Raw genomic sequence first — 21273 nt, forward strand, 5'->3', positions numbered from 1 at the left:
TTACGGCTCACCAAAAACATAATTCTTTGTCAAAAATTGAGAAATATGCTTGGATGATTATTAAAAGTCTAAAGTTGAATGAGAGAAAATCTAATTCAACTTAAATTGGTTGGATTTACTAACAGCTTTTTTTTTCATTGTACACCCACCAAAATCATCTTCTTTGTATCATTACACTATAAAAATTCCAGTAGATTTGGTTTTTGAAATAGCATCACTGTTGGTGCCCTTAACTTTAAAAGCCTCTCACAAAGTTTAAGAACAATCTTAAATAGAACACAAGTGCTCAGACAGTTTCTAAACACTGTATTTTGACAGATTATTTTAGCAAATCAAAAATGAAGAAACCAAATAGTCAATAACAACGGAAATTTCTTAGTTTTTATTCCTATTTTCTTCCCTTCTTTACTCTCTGCCTTCCTCCCCTACTCCCCCCTTTCCTTCCCTTTCTTCAGTCTTGAAGCTAATATTAAAAAGTGTTAACAATTATTAACACTGATTAATAGCAGTATGACTTGGTCTTGTACCTTAATATGTTTTTCACATTTCTCAAAAAAAGAGAAATAAAAAGAAAAATGTTTTTACCTTTTCCGCCTTTACAGTGAATCACCACAATGTTTCTTTTATCCTCAGCCATCCACTCAATGACTTCCTTCGAAAGAGTCAGCATCTCTCTGATTTCAAACGTAAAATTTTTAGTTGAATTAAAGTACTTCAAAAAAATTGAGCTCAATTCATTTAGCCCTCTTCTGACAGCCAACTTGGCAAGAAACTTACTTTAGAGTGGGCACATTGTGATCATCAATCATGACTCGATGGACCCTGTGGTGGAAATGCTTAGGATTGTAAGATCTTTCACCTAAAATAGATGATGCATGGGTCATACCTCTATATCTAATAAACAAAGTAAATGATCAAGTTATGAATAAGTTATGCTTTTCTGTTAGAAATTCCTTATTCACCTTTAAAAGGAGCTTTCTGACTGGCTCCTCCTGCTCTAAAAGAAACTTAAGGGTCTCAAAAATATAAGGACAGTAGTGGTTTGTCCATCTTGAGTAACCTAAGTTCAACCTATTTTGGTTTGCTTAATAGGACTTACTTTTAATTTTCTAGCAGGCTACTCATTACATTATTATAGGGTAGTTAAGCACCACAGAGCAGAAGCAAATGTGGTCGACCAAAATGTTTGCCTCCTGAAAATGATAATTTAATGTACAGGAAGAGGAGAAAATCAAGAAAGACAAAGTAGTAAGCTGAGATATAATCTGTTTTCTACACCGTTTTCTTTTTTTTCTGTGTAGGGCCCTGCTCTCCTCACACCCCACTCCTAGTGGGTTAGAGAATGAATTTGTTGAATTATCTGTCTTCAAAACAGGAGCTGGCAGGAAGAACAGAAATATTTTCTTCACCTAAAACCACTAGAGCATACAGACTCCTAAAATGGCTCCGCCTCTACCCCAGCCTCCTGTCTCGCTCACGGGGCACTTCGTGCTGTTGAGCTATCTTTTCCCACCAAATAGGGCCAAGAGCAAGATGGAGATTTTTTAACTCACTTCCCACCACTACCAAATACTTATGACTAAATGAAACGTAAAAACTGAATCGTCTTCTTACATGCAGTGATTGGTTTTCTATCTATAGTAGGAAAATATCTAGTTAAGTACGTACTGCATAGATTGTAGACTTGGTAGTGGTTTCGATGCTTGGTGTCCAGGAACCGCACAACTTCCTAAAATCGATGGACACATATATTACATATATCCACATGGCACCAACATAAGCCACTTCCTAGGAGTAGCCTGAAATGGTTATTACCTTTTATTCCCTTGTCCCTCACTTAGCACCTTTTAGGGGAGATTCAGGGACTATAAGAGTATGTGCATTCCAAATCACATCTAACCCACTGATAGTTTTCAAATAGCCCACAAGGTTGTGCTTGACTACCCTGATTAGCCTCTACTATAAATACACATTGTTTAAAGATACCAGACAAGGAAATTAGCTGGTTGACTAGTTTTAAGTGAATTTATTCCTACTCATTAATTCGCAGTACTATATGATTCTTATCTAGATCTAATTCTACATAGATATGTATTTTAGATAATGATCTGGATTTTACCATCTACCTAAGCATTACTTAAATAAATAAATGCAAAAAATGTATGTATGATTGTGTGCATGTGTGTGCATGACAGAAAAAGATAAACACATTATGTCAAATTTTAGATAAATGGTAACAATATGGAGAATTTCTTGGCTCATCTGTGTTTTCTTATTTTCTAAAATGAATATATATGTGTGTATGTGTATATATGTGTATGTTATACACACATATATGTATATATGTATAACTAAAAATAATAAATAGTGGTTATTATTTAAAATACAGTTAATATCACCATACTAATACAACAATATTTCCAGCAAACTTATCCAACTGCAACACACACGTGCATGTATCTCTGCCAAAAACAAAAGTGACTGTAAAAAATGTCAAAAATTGATTAGTACAGTACCCTTATAGCAATGTTTACTGGCTTAATATTGAGAAAAAGAAAAATTAAGGTATCAAAATGATCAATTTGTTAAATTGGTTATCCCTGTCAGGAGGAAATAATAAATCAAAAAGAGAAACACTCTGAGTCTGCATAGCACTGTGGTGGGGGGATAAATAGTCTTACAAGTGTCAAAAATGTGTGGGATCCCTACACCAAGATAAAATCCAGATGGACTGAGGTATCAAATATAAAAAGCCACAAATATCTCTAAGAAATGTAAATGAACATCAATCAATTCTTTGGATGAGGAAGAACTAAGGATTATCAATGGAAGATCAACAGATTTAGGTTTGACTTCACAAAAATTTGAAATTTCTGTTTAAAAAAAGCCACAGTACAACAAACAAATGACAGGAGATTCTTCAGTAAAATTGAGAGAATAAGGACTATGCCTAGTGTAATCTATAAACTAGTTATAGTAGTACAAACTAATAACACAGTAACAACAATTTAAAGATTACTCTCTCACCCTATAGATAAATAGGCCATAAATAAAAGTGTCAGTTCACAAAAGAGAAAATCCAACTGGCTAACAACCTACAAAGATAAATATTTAGCCTCACCAATAAAGATGCCAAAACAGTAATGAAATGCCATTTTCACCCATAAAATTAGCCTTTCCTTTTTAATGAGAAGACCCAATGCTGGCAAATATGGCATGAAAATTCCTTGCAGGCCAGTTAATAAGTACATTTCAAGAAAAGAAAATTGAAGGTTAATATCTCATTAGTATGTACAAAAATTTCTAAATAAAATATTAGCAAATAGAATCTAATGATATATTAAAAAGGATAATATATTAAGACCAAAGGGGGTTTATTCCAGGAATAGAAAATATTGTTTTAATATTCGAAAATCTCAATGGAATAAGAGAAAAACATTTTGATTATCTCAGTAGACGCAGAAAAAGTATATGATATATTCAGCACCGATTGATGATTAAAAACTCTTAGCAAACTATAAATAAAATGGAAGTTTCTTAATCTGGTAAAGGATAGCTACAAAAAGCCTCTAGAAAATATCATTCTAATATTGAAATAGCTAATTCTTTCTACCTAAATTTGGGAACAAGGCAAGGCTGTCTACTCTTACCACTTCTATTCAACATTACATTGGAGGTCCTAGACAGCTGAATAAAGAAAGAAAAAGAAATGAAAAGTACAAAAAGTGGAATTAAAGTAGTAAATTACATGATTATGTATGTAAAATATCCCAAAGAATATACAAATTAATTATTAAAATAAATGCATGAATTTATGAAAGGTGCTGGAAATACATACAAAAATCAGTTATAGTCCCAGCAAATAATTAGAAAATGAAAATTTAAAAATACCATTTAAAATAGCATCAAAATCCATCAAATAGGGATAAAGCTAACAAAAGATGTGCAAAGCCTGTACAGTGAAAATACTGCTAAAAGAAATTAAAGAAGACCTAAATAAATTCAGAGATATATTATGTGTATGGGTTGCAAGACTCAATATTTTTAGATGTTGATTCTCCCCAAGTCAAGCTATGTAGTCAATGTCATCCAAGTTAAAATACCAGCAGGGTATGTGTGTGTGTGTGTATGTGTAAATTAACAAGCTGATTCTAAAATTTATATAGAAATTCAAAGGACCTAGGAAAGTCAAGATAGTTTTAAAGAAGTACAGGTTTTCTGGGTTGGTGAGCAGGTGGAAATGCTCACCTGAGAAAAGTGAGAGAAAAGGGAGCCTGGAGAGGGTTTAGAAGCTTTGTGCCCCTTCCCCCATGCATTGCCCTATGCATCTCTTCTATCTGGCTGTTCCTGAGTTGTGTCCTTTTCTAATAAAGTGGTAATCTAATCACCAAGTAAATAAACATCAAATGAAGATGCTGTGGAAGCTGAGGAGCATGAGGTAAAAAGACTCAAGTTTGACAAAGAAGGAGAAGTCAGAGAGATGGCCAAACAACTTCAAGTGAAATTTCTTCAGTTATGATAGAAGAAACAAAATCATCTTCATCTAAGAATAAAGACAGACAAAGTAGTTGTATCAGGCAGCACTGTACAGAGGAGGATGAAGAGGCAGAAGAGAGTCTTTAATGACATCAACAGAAATGATCCCAGAAAGAAAAAAAGTCAAGAAAAAGAATCTGATGCCTTAACTAACTGTGAATGAAGAGACTTCTGAGAAAAATAACCAAATGGAGGAATCTCATTGGTCTCAAGCTGAGAAAGATTTACATTCTGAAGGTAGTGCAAATATAAGGCCCTGTAAGTAGCGACTGTGACTGCCATGAAACAGAAGAATTAGTAGGATCCAATACCAGTAGACATGGAGAGATTCTCTCAGAATCATCCATGGAAAACGATGATGATGCCAGAGAAGTCACTGATGAACCAACAGAACAAGACTATTGGAAACATTTAGATGAAGTATTTTACATACAGTTCTAGTTTTATACTGTATCAAATTCCTATGTAATAAAGTGGAGGTTTAGTTTTACAAGAGAAGTAGGTTGTAAAATAAAGTACTTTATGGGATACATCCTGAGAGAGTTGTTCATATAGGAACAGTGAATTATCAGCTCATCTGGGTCCTGCTTATTATTGACAATTTTTGGTGGGCGGAGTCTGGTTAACCAGTGGTTTGTGTATAGATTTTTTAAATTTAGAATTAAAGTTTTTAAATGGGAAGGTAATAATTACAATTTTTAAACTTTGAGGACAGTATCACATTTAGTTTCTACATACGCAAGAAAGCTTTTTGTCTTGTCTTTTTCTGACAGCTCTAGAAGTTTTCCTATTTTGGTCATAGTTTCAACATTTTACCATGTGAATTATAGGGTTTTGTGGTAGTTATATATTATTTATATTTATAAATATACATTACATATAATTCATCTCTTACAGAAACAGAAAAATATAAAATTTGCCTCCTTAGAATAATATTGTACATTTACATGTAATCTATTATACAGGGTATATTATATCACACATATAATAACATATTATATAATATAACGTGGGATATAATACATATTATAATAAAATAATAAATAGCATATATTATGTTATGTAATATGATTAAGTACGATTATATTTATATAATATATACCACATAATATATTATATATAAAATACATAATTTTAAATACAAATATACGTATATTATTCTAAGGGAGGCCATTTTATATTTTTATCCTTCTATAAGAGATGAATTTATATTATTATATAAATTATATATATTTATAAATGGAATAATATATATGTATATATAATATGCATTAAATTTTTTACCTGAAAGAGTATATTTTTAGGAGAATACTGCCACCTACGTGTTCTAAGTTATATTAAATTTATAACTCCATAGTCTGTTTACTGAGAAAAATGAGCATTTGTTAGATAAATACCCTTACCTTAATGGGATTCCTATAGAAAGAGTGTTTTCCAGAAGATGGGAATGACATGGCAATAATACGCCCTGGAAGTCAAAATAGTCACTATTACAGATGTTATTATACATGTGAAACAATAAATGAGAACTTAATTTACATATAATCAGACTCTTTTTTCATAAAAAAGAAATTTCAGGATTGAGAATGACAAAAAAGCTAACTAACCCTCAGAATAATCAACATAACATATTAAAATATCCAATATAATGACCACTAAACTCACACAGTGCTCCCAAGACTCAACTGCTTCCAGCCAAATGCAACAGATTTATGTTGATCTCAGTCTGGAGCTGCCCCCATGGTGAGAATTTCTTATCTGAACACTAAAGAAAAAGGAGAGATCTGGGATCCAGCAATCGTGGGAACTCCCAGGGTGCTCCAGTGCTCCTGACTCAGAAACCTGAGACCTACAAAGGGTTCCAGCAAGAGAACAGGTCTCTCTGAGATCCTTGAGACCCAGGATAACTATTAGAACTCAACAAATTCTAAACCAAACAAATGGAGTCAGCTGAAAATTCCTTCAACTCCCTGTACTGTAACCAAGTAACCCTGATTTGGGATGACAATGGAGATTTTCCATTGTCAGGGTTAAACTACAAATATGTCACACTACCATAGTGGTAGATGTCTTCACAGATCAAGAATGCTTTAGACAAGGTAAGAACCAAAATAAACATATAATTACCCACACACAAGAAAAATGTGAAGTTAATGTAAGTAAATCAACAGTTAAACTTCACAAACCAGTAATGTAAGTGAGGTCTAAGTCAAATCCATCTTTCCTGTATCGCCGTTTGTTTCCTGAAACCTGAGAGTTTAAAACAATCATTAATTTGTAAAATATAAATCAACATAAAAATAAAGAAGATTATATACATATCTATAACACTCGCCAGTATTTCCCGAAACACAAACATTTTTCTGAATCACAAACATGTTTTGCCCACTTACCATCCTTCTGGTCAGTATTTCAAGATGTCTTTTTTGGTAAGCCAGATGAAAAACTCTCATCAGAATGATAAGTCGTAGAGGTCGAAATATAATTGCCAATCTAACAATAAATTTTAAAGATCCATTTTTACTTCAGAAATAGAGGATTTTGTCAATATGGACTAAGTCTTGAGCAGTGATTCTTAACCAGGGGCAATTTTGTACACCCCACCTATCCCCAAGCCTCTCACCCACTTACCCAAGGGATATTTGGCAATGTCTGGAGGCATTTTTGGTTGTTGTAACTGTGTGTGGAGGGGGTGCTACTTGCATCCAGTGGATAGAGGACAGAAAAGCTGCTAAACACCAATGAACAGGACAGCTTCCATAACAAAGAATTATCTGGTCCAAAATATCAATAGTGCTGAGATTGAGAAACTCTGGTCTAGAGAGATAGCTATATGATGGATGCTTAGAATTTGCGGATTTAACTTTTGTAGCTTAAGATGAGCATTTTTCAATCTTTTCCTCATCAAACAAACTGCGGGTTCTTGTTCACCTGTGTTACTCCCATCAGTAACAGAGGTTTACTACACTACTAACACACATCAGGCAGGCAGTAGATTGAGATACTTCCCAAGTGTGCTAGCTACTGTCTCTCCTGCCATCAGAAAAAAAACACAATGACAGAGAACTGATGGTTTGGACTAGTGCTTCTCTAACTTGAGTGCACACACTGATTCAGTAGGTCACTGGGGCCTGCGGTGTTTTCCTTCTTGCATTTCTAGCTCTTAGATGATGCTGAGGTTGTAGGTCAGAGGACCATACTGGCTCCAGCTATTTTCAAACAACTCCAAAAGCCTATCGCATAACATCAGGTTTCACTAGCACCTGAATTGAAGTCCTGGGAAGCTGGAGTGCAGAAAGAAGCAAGCTATTAGACTAATAAATAAGCCTAATGAGCCACCCAACATCTACATCCCAGTACGCATTTGTTCTTCTTTTCCTCATCGCCAAAGTAGAAAGAAGAAAAGCCATCAGTTCTTCATACACATTTTAGTTTCCTGATCCCCAACAGTTCTGATTTTGCCTCAGCTTTCTTCATTCCAATGATACTGCAAAATTCCACCTCTGTGTTGCTATCCACGTCACCTGGTTTTCTGTTCCATTTGCTTTTTGAGAGAATTATCATTGGAGTCACTCAAGTTTTGCATATGCTCAAACCAATACTCTCTTTGTTATAGGAAAAACCCAGGAATTTCATGTGTAAGGAATTTGTGATTGAAGCTTAAACGGGAATTTCAAAGTATACTGAAGTTAAAGTTAGTACAAGAGGCAAAGTCCCCAGTTTCTTCTTTGAGTGCTCCATCTTCTTCATTCAACCAAAGGTACGTAGTGCGTACACCCTTCATGGATCCCTAAATACCACCAGCCTTTAGTTTCTAAGTATGTGGAAATTTATCTAAACATTTCATTTTCAAGCAGCTTATCTGGCATAGAATCATCACATTCAGAGTTAAAAGATTATACAAAATGAAATCCATAGAAAACGCAAAAAAAATAAAAGACAGTTTAAGAAACGTGAATCATGTCTCTTACCTGGGGATATCATTAAAATAACTAAAGTCATAAAAAATGTAAATTATATCAATCAGTAGAGTCAGCAGAATAATGACAGCATCTAAGGAGTTAAGTAAATCAGAGAAATATCGTTGCATCCTATAATGTAAAACAAAAAATACAAGTTTATGCTCCCCCAAAGAAGAGACAGGGAAATTTTAAAAGCAAGAATTATTTGACTCATCTCCATTAACAATTCTATTTTAATGAATTATCTAAATTGCATTTACTAGACTAGACTAAGAGAAAAGTATTCATATTCATTATTTTATACATATATATGACAAAAGCATAAATATTGCAGTTTAAGTTCAGTTAAGAGATATAACCAAACCATCAAACAAGAGGCAAGCAATGCCTTCACATAGGTGGGAGAGAAAGGTGGGATGTTGGAGAGTACTATTGGGCAGTGGAAGCTGAACATGTCACAGCCTTAGAGCAACTGCGGCTGTGAGGAGGGCAGAAGAGGAGCTTGTGAGAGGCAGACAGGTCCACTATTTTGGCCTGCGAACTCATCATCTGGCTTTGTACCTAGAGTGGAATCCCAATGGGCTGGTATGGCCTCCCCTGCAAAAGCTGAACTTGCACCCACTGCACCTTCCTCCCCCCAACGCTGGCTCCTTCAGCTGTGGGCACTGGTGATCCGCGGGAAGGTTCTAGGGTAGCTTCCACTTCTAGGGTAGCCCCTTTCAGGCTCTGAGTAACCCGGGAGTGGGCAACTGTCCTTAGCTCAAAGGCATGAGGGTAGAGTTCAGGAGGAGAGGAATCAAGCTGCCTTCTGAAAGGCTCTGGATGAAGTGAGGCCAGGGAACTTAGTCTCTGACTTCCACAGCAGTCCAGCTCTAAGGCTTGGCTTACTCCATCCACCTTCTCAGAAAGCCAGCAGCGGAGAAAATCAACTGCTGCCTCACTACTAAGCCTCGCTGACAGGATGAGCATGCCTCAGATCTCCTGTGTACCTTAACAAAAGTTTTTATTTTAACTGAGGTAGGGGATTGTTCATGATCTATTTTCTAGTATTTAATATGCCATCAGATTTTATTTAGATTCAATTCTTAATGAAAGTATTAATATTTATACTTCACATACATGTTCCTCTTAATAATGTGCATGTAGACACATCAGCTGCCTTGTCCCATTTTGCAAACCCATTAAGCTTTACCTGTTGAAGGAACCATCTAGAATACATTATTGGAGACTAGAGTGACAGTTACAACAAAAATATTAAAGCCCAATCTAGTAGAAATTGGGATGTGGATAGTTGTTTCTCTGGTGGACCGTGCCTTCGAGGAGAATTATTTTGATAAAGAGGGACAAATTTGGTTGTGTTGACCTGGTAATTACTTTGGGATGCTTCTCATAGCACTACAAAATAGCTTTATATGTTTTTAAAAAATTAATCAAACTTACCCTTCTACACATACTCGAAGAAGAACATCCATTAAAAAAAATAAAGCAATAGCTAAAGAAATTGAACGATATTCCAAAGGAATATACACTTTGCTATCAGAGATGAATTGATCTGCGATGATAAGAGACATGTCCACAAAGACGAGCAAGATTCCAAATATTCTAAAACAAACAAACACATAAATAAACAGAATAAAGATGAATTGGTTTTCACCTCTATAGTTAGACTACATTTAGCCCAGGGATCTGATACTAAAATGTCATTATTTAGGATTAAACTGTCAGTGGCAGGGAGAACTGTGTTGTCTTAGAATTTCAACAAAATTACTCAGTTTTCACCCAATGGAAGCATTTAGGAAAATAAAATTCCCACAAAACCACTTCATGTTATCATGCTCCTTTATAATAGACACATCAGACTAACCCTCCAACATAGAACTGTCAAACTGAATTAAAATTACTTATCTCTGCTTGTAAACTCTTCTTAAAATTCAAGAAGTTTATAAGAGGTCTCTACGAATTTCTCATAGTAAATAAAACCTCATTAGTCTTGATAATTATTAAGAATTTAGTAATAAAAACCAAGTGAAAGCATGACTAACATAAGCCCTAAAAAGACCACTTTGACCAGTAAGATTTTTTCATCAGTGAGATTTTCAGCAAGTATATGATTACACATTAATGGATGTTTCTAGCATATGCTGGGCACATGAGAAGGACTTCAATTCCAAAAATATATACATGATTGAACTCTAAAGTAACTCCGAAGCCTTTCTCTTACGTATTCTAAACACATTATCCATAAATTGATTACGCTATTTGTAGAATCTATGAAGATGAATTAATTAGTCTTCAAAGTACTTTTTTCCAATTGCAACACAAATTAAAATATTATAAATTTAAAAGGAAGCAAGTATATTGCGTGAAGCTGTATGATAGTATGAAATCTTGCCATCATGTGGAGAAGAAGCCTAAATAGAATGCTTTCAGAATTAAGGAGTAATTCGAGACAAATAAGGTATTTAATAAAACACTTTACTTGTAATTGTAGAATTTTAAAGTGCATGCATCATTATTTTTACTTTTCCAGGTAGGAAAAAACATACTAATATGTTACCATTAGACTTAGGGGAATGCCGTTTCTTTGCAATTCTTAATGTTCAGGTTAAACTAACCTTCCAAGATAAATTAGATTACATTATATGGGACACGGGGGCTATTTAGTAACATACTGACAGTGGAAATGCTTTTTTTCTCCTCCTAGATCCTTTCTCATTAAAACAAAATTCACATTAAATGGATACATATTTAATTACCTCTTTTTTTAGGGTCTCACATACCTGATTATGAAAGATGATACAATTAAGCGTATAACTTTCTTAATCTCTTGGCTGCAAAAAGAAGTAAAAATAAAATTCAAGAGTTTTCAAGTTTATCACAGATTTCTTCTAACATATAATATGAATTTAACCAATAAACAAAGGCCTTTATAAATATAATTTTAGAAGAAAATTCTTCAGAAGTTGCATAACAAGGTGCTTTTTACTAATAACTAAAATTTTCACATTTCTGCTTCATGATTTTTTTTTTACTTTCCTATGTGGAATATGAATAAAACACCAAACTTTAGATGTCTAGTAACATTTCCTTTGCCTATAAAGCCCCAACCCCACCTTTATGGTAATATTAAGCTTGGCGTCATCAACTAAAGCAACATAGCGTGGAGATAGAGGGAGTGATAGGAGAGACCTATGTTCCAGTTCTCCCATTCATGAGCTGTGGGATCCTGGGCAAGTCATCAAACCTTGGCCAGACCTATTTCCACAGCAATCAAAGAAGGGACTTCAGGCATGGGTAGGGAGCACCCATCTTGTCCTGTAATATTCATCTCTTGAAACAAGACATCCCATGAATATGACAGTTAAACATTAAGGAGAGTCACATTTGGAGTTGCAAGTGCTCTTTGGAGGTAATTTAATAAGGAATTTTAATAAGATGCATTTCAAAGGAGAAATAACATACAGACTGGGCTCCTTCCATTAATAGGAGGAGGAAGAGGAGCCTCTTTGATGAACTCCACAGTTACGCCTCATTTTATCCTATGGCTAAAGACAAGGTAGCCACTGGGGTGCAGTTTCATGCCCTGCTGAAGCTTCCAACACAGGACACAAATTCCACTCCAAGTGGGATCAAGCCCAAGGCAGTGCTCATAGCCTGTGCCCAAGACTGAAGAATGGAGATGATGGATGAAGAACAGAACTAGGGCACCACCAAAATTGGCCACGGATGAATACTCTTAGGCTAACCTGGGATGCAAGAGCTCCCCACTCCCTCTAATCTCTCCCTCCTTTACCTGCACCCACAACCTCTGCCCAGGCTTAGTGAGTTGAGGCTGACATGGATGGGAACTGATTGGCCAAAAGAGGTGAATTTCCCCCTGAGGTTACCATTCTCTTAATACAAGCCCTTTCTCAACCACACAGACTACTGGATCTCCAGATAGCAATGAAATGTTATAATAAATCTGAACTTGCCTGACAAAGTGAACATACAGAACCATGACTGACAGAATCATGGGGGCACAAAGGTATGACTTAGGATGGCTTTAGGGCCTCCTATCACTTTCAGTGCCTCACAAAACTACCCCAAGTAAATATGCAATTGAGATTTTTTAAAAACAGTGTGCTATGTAAATGGAACTTCAAACAATATGTTTAGAGTTTGCAGGGAAAGGACTGTGACTCATTGACTCTATATCCAGGAAAAGTACTGTTCATATTTAGGAGCAACAGACAGATACTCTCCAACATGAAGCAACTCAAAGCATAGCAGCCACATACCTTTCCTAAAAACAATTACTCGAAGTGCTCAAGCCAACTGAGCAATGAGTCAAAAGGAAGAATGCAGGAGTAAGAAAGATACCTTATAGAGACAAGGTTAAGAAATTAAATCATAACAATTCAGAACTGTCTAAATAATCATTGTTAATGGAGCACATGGAACAAATGATTCCAAAAACAAAGATAATCTAAGATTCTTGATAATACCATGGACTTAAATTTGCAGGTTTTCTCACACAACTTAGGATTTAAGGTTTGTAAGAAGATAGAAGTAAAAGCAAGTCTCATTTCTTCTCTTTCCCAGGTACAAGTCTAGTGTTAACCTGGATACTGATGGAGAAACAAGGGCACAATTATGTTCTCTAAAAATAAGTTTATAACTTTCATATCATTAAAAATTGACAAGAATAAAAACAATGAATTAATAGCAAAATACAGAAAAATTTAAAGATAAAATATGAAGAGAATGTTTAACCCAGAAAACAAAGGAAGATGATAGCAAATAAAACCTAAAATACCAGAAATGATAACAAATACAAGCACGTTACTGTCATATTAAATACTGGCAAATACTCTCAGATAAGTTTAAAAACTAAATGCACAATACGCTATATACAAGAGACAAAAACTAAATTAAAATGATAGTTTGAAAATAAAGAGATGGACAAAGATATGAGATGCAAACGTTAAATCTCAAAATATTAAAAGTTGTAATATTAATATCAAAGTTGAATTCAAAGTAAACATATTAACTATGACCAAGACATCTTATATTGATAGAAGGTAGATTCTATAGGACATTAACAAGGCCATGTTGAAAAGAGGTGAGATGTGTATTGGGGTCAGGTCCTGTCTTTCCCATTGGACGCTTACTTCTCTGTACAGATGCTGGAGAAGGCATGTGGCCATACTCAAAGCACTAAGGGCACCAGGGTGATTCTTTGGTCTTCCTGCTCTCACACTAGGGCTCTGGACTTTTCCCCCAAACTATCCACAACACACAAGGCTACATTCCCAGTTTATAGTGTAAACTCTGGTTGAAGAGAGCTGAGTCCGGCTTCAGATCTGATTCCAACCTAAGTTAGCTCATTAGAATTCTCTACCGGGGTTTGGAGAGGAAGCTCCAAAGTAACTAGGAGTGTCTTTTGCCTGGCTTGGTCCACAGGGTATGTACTTCCCTTGGGAGTATTGGTGGCAAAGATAAGATCTGAGTGTCTCTGGCCAAATACTATCTATTCTTAAATATATATATATTGAAATATAGAAACTTCTTGTGCAGCAAACACATACTTAAAGAATTCGTATGAAATATTTGAAGAAACTCATCCTGTAATAAGACATAAAAAACTTCAACGTACTTTAAAATATAAAAATTATGCAGGCTATATTTTCTGACCACAATGTAATAAAACCATTGCAGTGGGAGAATACTGACATACAAGATATTTAATCGCATTTTATCATTACAGAAATTAAAAAGGTGCCATACATGACAACTTAGATTAAATGGAGATATTGCCTGAAAGACATGAACTACTAACATTTGCTCAAGAAAAAATAGATAAGCTGAATAGTCTAAAAGATAACATACCTTTTAAGGAAATTGAACTTGTAGTTTAAAACTTTCCAACAACAAAAACTCCAAGCCCAATTTTTAAGTGAAGAAATAATACCAATTCTAAACAAACTCTTCCAGAAAAGAGGAAAAGAGGACTATTTCCAAACTCATATTAAGAGACCAGCATTACCCTGATTATTCTATCTTTGTTAGACCAGCCAAATCAGTAAAGATGTTACATGACAAGAAAATTACCAACCAACATCCCTCATGAATACAGATGCAAAAATCCTTAACAAAACGTTAGGAAATCGAATCCAGCAACATAAAAAAGAAAATGCATCATGACCAAGTGGTGTTTGTTCCAGGAATTCAAGGATGGTTCAATACTCTAAAATTAATGTAATTCACCATGTCAATAAACAAAGGAAAATAAAACATACAGTCATCTCAATAGATGTAAATTTTTTTTCCAAAAAATTTAAGGTCCATTCATAATAAAAACTTTCAGCAAACTAGGAATAGAAGGGAACTTCCTTAGCCTGACAATGGACATTTACAAAAATCCCATGGCTAATATCATTCCTAATGGTGAAAGACTGAATATTTTCTCCCAATGATTAGCAATCCAGGATGTCAGTTCACTATTCTTCTATTCAAAATTGTATTGGAGGTTCTAGTCAATGCAATAAGGCAAGAAAAGGAAATAAAAGGCGTATAGATTTGAAAGGGAGAAATAAAACTCTATTTGTAGAAGATATGCTTGTCTACCCAGAAAATCCCAAGGAATCTACAAAGAAGCTAATAGAACTAATAAGTGAGTTTAATAAAGTTATCAGATAAAAGGTCAATAAACAAAACAATTATATTTCTATATACTAGCAATGAACTATTGAAAAATGGAAATTTAAGCAACTACACCATTTATATTAACACCAAAACCCACAAAACACTTTGGTGTAAATTAACGAAATATGTGCAGGATCTGTACACTGAAAATTACAAAACATGATTAAAGAAAAAAAGATTTTAAGGTAAGAGATGTACCATGTTCATAGATTAGAAGACTCAACATTGTTAAGATGTCACTTCTCCTCAAACCAAGCTAAAGATTCAATACAATTTCTATTAAAAAATCACAGCACAATTTTTTGTAGATATTGATAACCTGATTCTAAAATTCACATGGAAAGGCAAAGTGATACCACTCCCTGATTTAAAGACTTACTATAAAGTTAAATAATCAAGACAGTGTGGTATAGAAGAAAGAATCGACACATAGAACAGTGGAACAAAATAGAGTCCAGAAATAGACTCTTGTACGTGGTCAACTGATTTTCAACAAAGATGCAACGGCAATTCAACAGAGAAAAAATAGTCTCACAAGAAATTGTAGTAGAATTATTGGACATACATATACAAAAGAACAGTCTTCAACCTATATCACACAACGTACACCAAAACGAACCCAAAATGGATCCATGTACCTAAATGTAAAACCTAAAACTATGAAATTTCTAGAAGAAAACATAGGAGAAAGTATTTGTGACCTTGGGTTAGAAAAACATATCTTAGACAGTACACCAAAAATCATAATCCTGAAAGAAAAAATTGAATTTTATCAAAATTAAAAATTTCTGCTGTGTAAAAAAAATAAACCAAAACAGGGACAAGCTACAGATTGGGAGAAAATATTTGCAAAATATTTATCTGATGAATTTGTATCCAGAACATATAAAGAACTCTCAAAACTCAACAATAAGGAAAAAGAATTTAAAAACAGACCAAAAACTTGGATAGACACTTCACCAAAGGAAATCAATGGATAGCAAGTAAGCATACGAAAAGATGCTCAACATCATTGGTCATTATGAAAATACAATTTCAAGTCTCAGCGAGATACCTCTACTCACCTATTACAATGTCTTAAAAAACAAAGTGAAACAAAACAGATGGACAATACGAAGTACAGGCAAGGATGCAGAGCAACCAGAACCCTCATACATGTGAAACAGTACAGCCATTTTGGAAACTATTTTTTATACAATTAAACTACACTTTACCATAAGATTCAGCAATCCTTACGCCCACACAAAGACGTATATGCAAATGTTCATAGCCACATTATTCATAACAGGCCAAAACTGGAAATAATCTAAACGTCCATCAATGGGTGAATGGATAGGAAAATATGGAATATTCATATAATGGCATACTACTCAGCAATAAAAAGAAACAGACTACTGATACACGTATTTATATGGATGAATCTCCAATGCATTAAGCTATATGAAAGAAGCCAATTTCAATTGGCTACATACTGTTCAACTCAACTACATGACATTCTGGAAAAGGTAAAACTATAGGGACAGAAAATAGATCAGTCATTGCCAGGGGCTAGATTTGGGGGAAAGGTTGAACACAAAAGGACTTGAGAAATTTTAAAAGGATGATAGAATTTTTCTGTGTCATGATTATGACAGTGGTTACACGAATCTATGTATTAGTCAAAACTCATAGAATTGCCACACAATGCATAAAATTCATTAAATATAAATTGTAGCTTAAGTTTTTAAAGAACATTTACTATGCTGTAAATTATACCTTAAGGTGTGAAAAGTGTGCTGTAATCAAAAGGCTAGTAAAATGATGGAATAAAATAAATTCTGGAAACAGAGCCGGTATGCAAAGATTCATAATAAAATAGAGAGACATTTAAAAATCACTGAAGAAAATAGAAATTTTTTCAATAATAGGTTCATTCATTCAACCAAAGTCATTGAGTGCCTACTACGTACTATGGTGCTGTTTTAGTCACTGGAGATACAGCAGTTAACAAAATGGACAAAATTTTCTTCCTTCATGATGCTTGCACTCTTGTTATGAGGACAGACCATAAGTATAATAAATAAGTAAATAACATAATAAGTTATAAAGTGATAAGTGCAATAGAGATCATTAAAACAGGGCAACAGCAATGGAGGGGGATGCAATTTTGATGTTGGGGAAACTAGGTAGTCACTTGGGAGAAGAGTAGATTCCTACATTTTATATCTTAATACAAAATAAATTCTGGACAGATGTTTTATTCAAATGTAGAAAATAAATTCAAAATATAGAAGAAGAAATTTTGGTGACTATATTAAAATCTTGGGTAGAGAAAGACTTTCTACGTATGACACTAAAGGCATAAATCACAAAGGAAAGTAGAGATATATTCAAATGCATGAAGATTATAAACTTCTATGGGCCAGCCCTGGCAGCCTAGTGGCTAAGTTCAGTGCACTCTGCTTCTGCGGCCTGGATTTGGTTCTCAGTTGCGGACCTATGCCACTCATCTTTCAGTGGCCATTCTATGTTGGTGGCTCATGTAAAGAAAAAAAAAAAGAGGAAGATTGGCAACAGATGTTAGAAAAAAAAAAGACTATAAATTTATACACAGTGAAAAGCTAGACAACCTGGGAAAAATTACTTGCCCTATATATGACATAAAAAAGATTGATATATTTAACTTTTCAATCCAATGACAGAGATAACATCCCAATTTTATTTTATTTTATTTTTTAAATTTTTTATTGAGCTAATGATAGGTTACAATCTTGTGAAATTTCGGTTGTACATTATTGTCTGTCACTCGTGTTGTAGGTGCAACCCTTCACCCTTTTTGCCCACCCCCACCCCCCCCTTTCCCCTGGGAGCCACTAATCTGTTCTCTTTGTCGACGTATTTAAATTCCTCATATGAGTGGAGTCATACAGAGATTGTCCTCCTCTATCTGGCTTATTTCACTTAACATAATTCCCTCAAGGTCCATCCATGTTGTTGCAAATGGGACAATTTTGTTCTTTTTCATGGCTGAGTAGTATTCCATTGTATATATATACCACGTCTTTTTTTATCCAATCATCTGTTGATGGGCACTTAGGTTGCTTCCACGTCTTGGCTATTGTAAATAATGCTGCAATGAACATTGGGGTGCATGGGACTTTTGGAATTGCTTATTTCAAGCTCTTTGGATAGATACCCAATAGTGGGATAGCTGGATCATATGGTAGTTCTACTTTTAATTTTTTGAGGAATCTCCATACTGTTTTCCATAGTGACTGCACCAGTTTGCATTCCCACCAGCAGCGTATGAGGGTTCCTTTTTCTCCACAACCACTCCAACATTTGTTACTATTAGTTTTAGATATTTTTGTCATTCTAATGGGTGTAAGGTGATATCTTAGTGTAGTTTTGATTTGCATTTCCCTGATGATCAGTGATGATGAACATCTTTTCATGTGCCTATTGGCCATCCCTATATCTTCTTTGGAGAAATGTCTGTTCATGTCTCCTGCCCATTTTTTAATTGCGTTGTTCAATTTTTTGTTGTTGGGTTGTGTGAGTTCTTTATGTATTATGGATATTAAGCCTTTGCCGGATGTTTTACTTGCAAATATTTTTTTTCCCAGCTAGTGGGTTGTGTTTTTGTTTCAGTCCTGTTTTCCCTTGCCTTGAAGAAGCTCTTTAGTCTGATGAAGTCCCATTTGTTTATTCTTTCTATGGTTTCCCCTGTCTGAGAAGACATGGAGTCCGAAAAGATCCTTTTAAGACTGATGTCAAAGAGCGTACTGCCTACGTTTTCTTCTAGAAGCCTTATGGTTTCAGGTCTCAGCTTTAGGTCTTCGATCCATTTTGAGTTTATTTTGGTGAATGGTGAAAAAGAATGGTCAATTTTCATTCTTTTACATGTGGCTTTCCAGTTTTCTCAGCACCATTTGTTGAAAAGACTTGCTTTTCTCCATTGTATGCTCTCAGCTCCTTTGTCGAAGATTAGCTGTCCATAGATGTGTGGTTTAATTTCTGGGCTTTCAATTCTGTTCCATTGATCTGTGCACCTGTTTTTGTACCAGTACCATGCTGTTTTGATTACTGTAGCTTTGTAGTATGTTTTGAAGTCAGGGCTTGTGATGCCTCCAGCTGCGTTCTTTTTTCTCAGGATTGCTTTAGCAATTCGAGGGCTTTTGTTGCCCCATATGAATTTTAGGATTCTTTGTTCTATTTCTGTAAAGAATGTCATTGGGATTCTCATTGGGATGGTGTTGAATCTGTAGATTGCTTTAGGTAGAATGGACATTTTAACTACGTTTCTTCTTTCAATCCATGTGCCTGGAATGTCTTTCCATCTCTTTACGTTGTCATCCATTTCTTTCAGAGAAGCCTTGTAATTTTCATTGTATATGTCTTTCATTTCCTTAGTTAAATTCATCCCGAGGTATTTTATTCTTTTTGTTGCAATTGTGAATGGTATTGTGTTCTTGGGTTCTTTTTCTGTTAGTTCGTTATTAGAGTATAGAAATGCTACTGATTTATGTAAATTGATTTTATACCCTGCAACTTTGCTGTAGTTGTTGATTACTTCTAAAAGTTTTCCAATGGATTCTTTGGGGTTTTCTATATATAAGATCATGTCATCTGCAAGCAGCGAGAGTTTCACTTCTTCCCTCCCTATTTGGATTCCTTTTTCTTGCCTAATTGCTCTAGCCAAAACCTCCAGTACTATGTTAAATGAGAGTGATGATAGAGGGCGTCCTTGTCTCGTTCCTGTTTTCAGGGGATGGTTCTCAGGTTTTGCCCATTGAGCATGATGTTGACTGCGGGTTTGTCACATATGGCCTTTATTATGTTGAGGTATTTCCCTTCTATCACCATTTTGTTCAGAGTTTTTATCATAAATGGCTGTTGGATCTTGTCAAATGCTTTCTCTGTATCTATTGAGATGATCGTGTGGTTTTTATTCCTCAGTTTGTTGATGTGGTGTATCACGTTGATTGCTTTGCGGATGTTGAACCATCCCTGTGTCCCTGGTATGAATCCCACTTGATCCTGATGTATGATCCTTTTGATGTATTGCTGTATTTGGGCTGCCAACATTTTGTTGAGAATTTTTGCATCTATGTTCATCAGTGATATTGGCCTGTAGTTCTCCTTTCTCGTGCTGTCCTTGTCAGGCTTTGGTATCAGCGTGATGTTGGCCTCACAGAATGTGTTAGGAAGTGTTCCATCCTCCTCAATTTTTTGGAATAGCTTGAAAAGGATAGGTATTAAATCCTCTCTGAAAGTTTGGTAGAATTCCACAGGAAAGCCATCTGGTCCTGGGGTTTTATTTTTTGGGATGCTTTTGATTGCTGTTTCAATCTCTTTCCTTGTGATTGGTCTGTTCAAATTGTCTGCTTCATCTTGAGTGAGCTTTGGGAGATTGTAGGAGTCCAAGAATTTCTCCATTTCCTCTAGGTTATCCATTTTGCTGGCATATAGTTTTTTGTAGTATTCTCTTATAATCCGTTGTATTTCTGTGGAGTCTGTTGTTATTTCTCCTCTTTCATTTCTGATTTTGTTTATTTGAGCTTTCTCTCTTTTTTTCTTTGTAAGTCTGGCTAGGGGTTTGTCAATTTTATTTATCTTCTCAAAGAACCAGCTCTTTGTTTCATTGATCCTTTCTACTGCCTTTTTTGTTTCAATAGCATTTATTTCTGCTCTGATTTTTATTATTTCTCTCCTTCTGCTGACTTTGGGCTTTGTTTGTTCTTCTTTCTCTAGTTCAGTTAGGTGTAGTTTAAGACTGCTGACTTGGGATTTTCCTTGTTTGTTAAGATGTGCCTGAATTGCAATGAATTTTCCTCTTAACACAGCTTTTGCTGCATGCCATCTGAGTTGGTATAGCATGTTATCATTGTCACTTGTCTCCGGGTATTTTCTGATTTCTTCTTTAATTTCTTCAATGATCCATTGTTTGTTCGATAGCCTATTGTTTAGTCTCCACATCCTTGTGCTTTTCTCAGCTTTTTTCTCGTAATTAATTTCTAGCTTTATAGCATTATGATCGGAGTAGATGCTTGTTATTATTTCAATTTTTTTAAATTTGTAGAGGCTTGCCTTGTTTCCCAACATATGG

At 34.9% G+C, this 21273-nt stretch overlaps 2 protein-coding genes across 3 annotated transcripts in view; one reads left to right on the forward strand and one right to left on the reverse strand.

Moving 5' to 3' along the window:
- Window positions 1-21273, forward strand: part of LOC138918381 (mitochondrial ornithine transporter 1-like) — a 139371-nt gene that overhangs the window by 33738 nt on the left and 84360 nt on the right. The gene's annotated exons all lie outside the window — the stretch shown is intronic.
- LOC138918370 (phosphatidylinositol 3,4,5-trisphosphate 3-phosphatase TPTE2-like) overlaps window positions 1-21273 on the reverse strand; it is a 159338-nt gene that overhangs the window by 23714 nt on the left and 114351 nt on the right. Inside the window, exons 33-41 of the mRNA XM_070239622.1 lie at window positions 11279-11329; window positions 9939-10100; window positions 8508-8627; window positions 6930-7029; window positions 6723-6786; window positions 5940-6004; window positions 1669-1729; window positions 778-859; window positions 586-674 (exon numbers count right to left, since the gene is read on the reverse strand). Coding sequence (XP_070095723.1) covers window positions 586-674; window positions 778-859; window positions 1669-1729; window positions 5940-6004; window positions 6723-6786; window positions 6930-7029; window positions 8508-8627; window positions 9939-10100; window positions 11279-11329 — 794 coding nt within the window. The remainder of the gene's footprint in view (window positions 1-585; window positions 675-777; window positions 860-1668; window positions 1730-5939; window positions 6005-6722; window positions 6787-6929; window positions 7030-8507; window positions 8628-9938; window positions 10101-11278; window positions 11330-21273) is intronic.

The sequence above is a fragment of the Equus caballus genome, chromosome 17, assembly GCF_041296265.1.
Source record: "Equus caballus isolate H_3958 breed thoroughbred chromosome 17, TB-T2T, whole genome shotgun sequence".
Taxonomy (NCBI): Eukaryota; Metazoa; Chordata; class Mammalia; order Perissodactyla; family Equidae; genus Equus; species Equus caballus.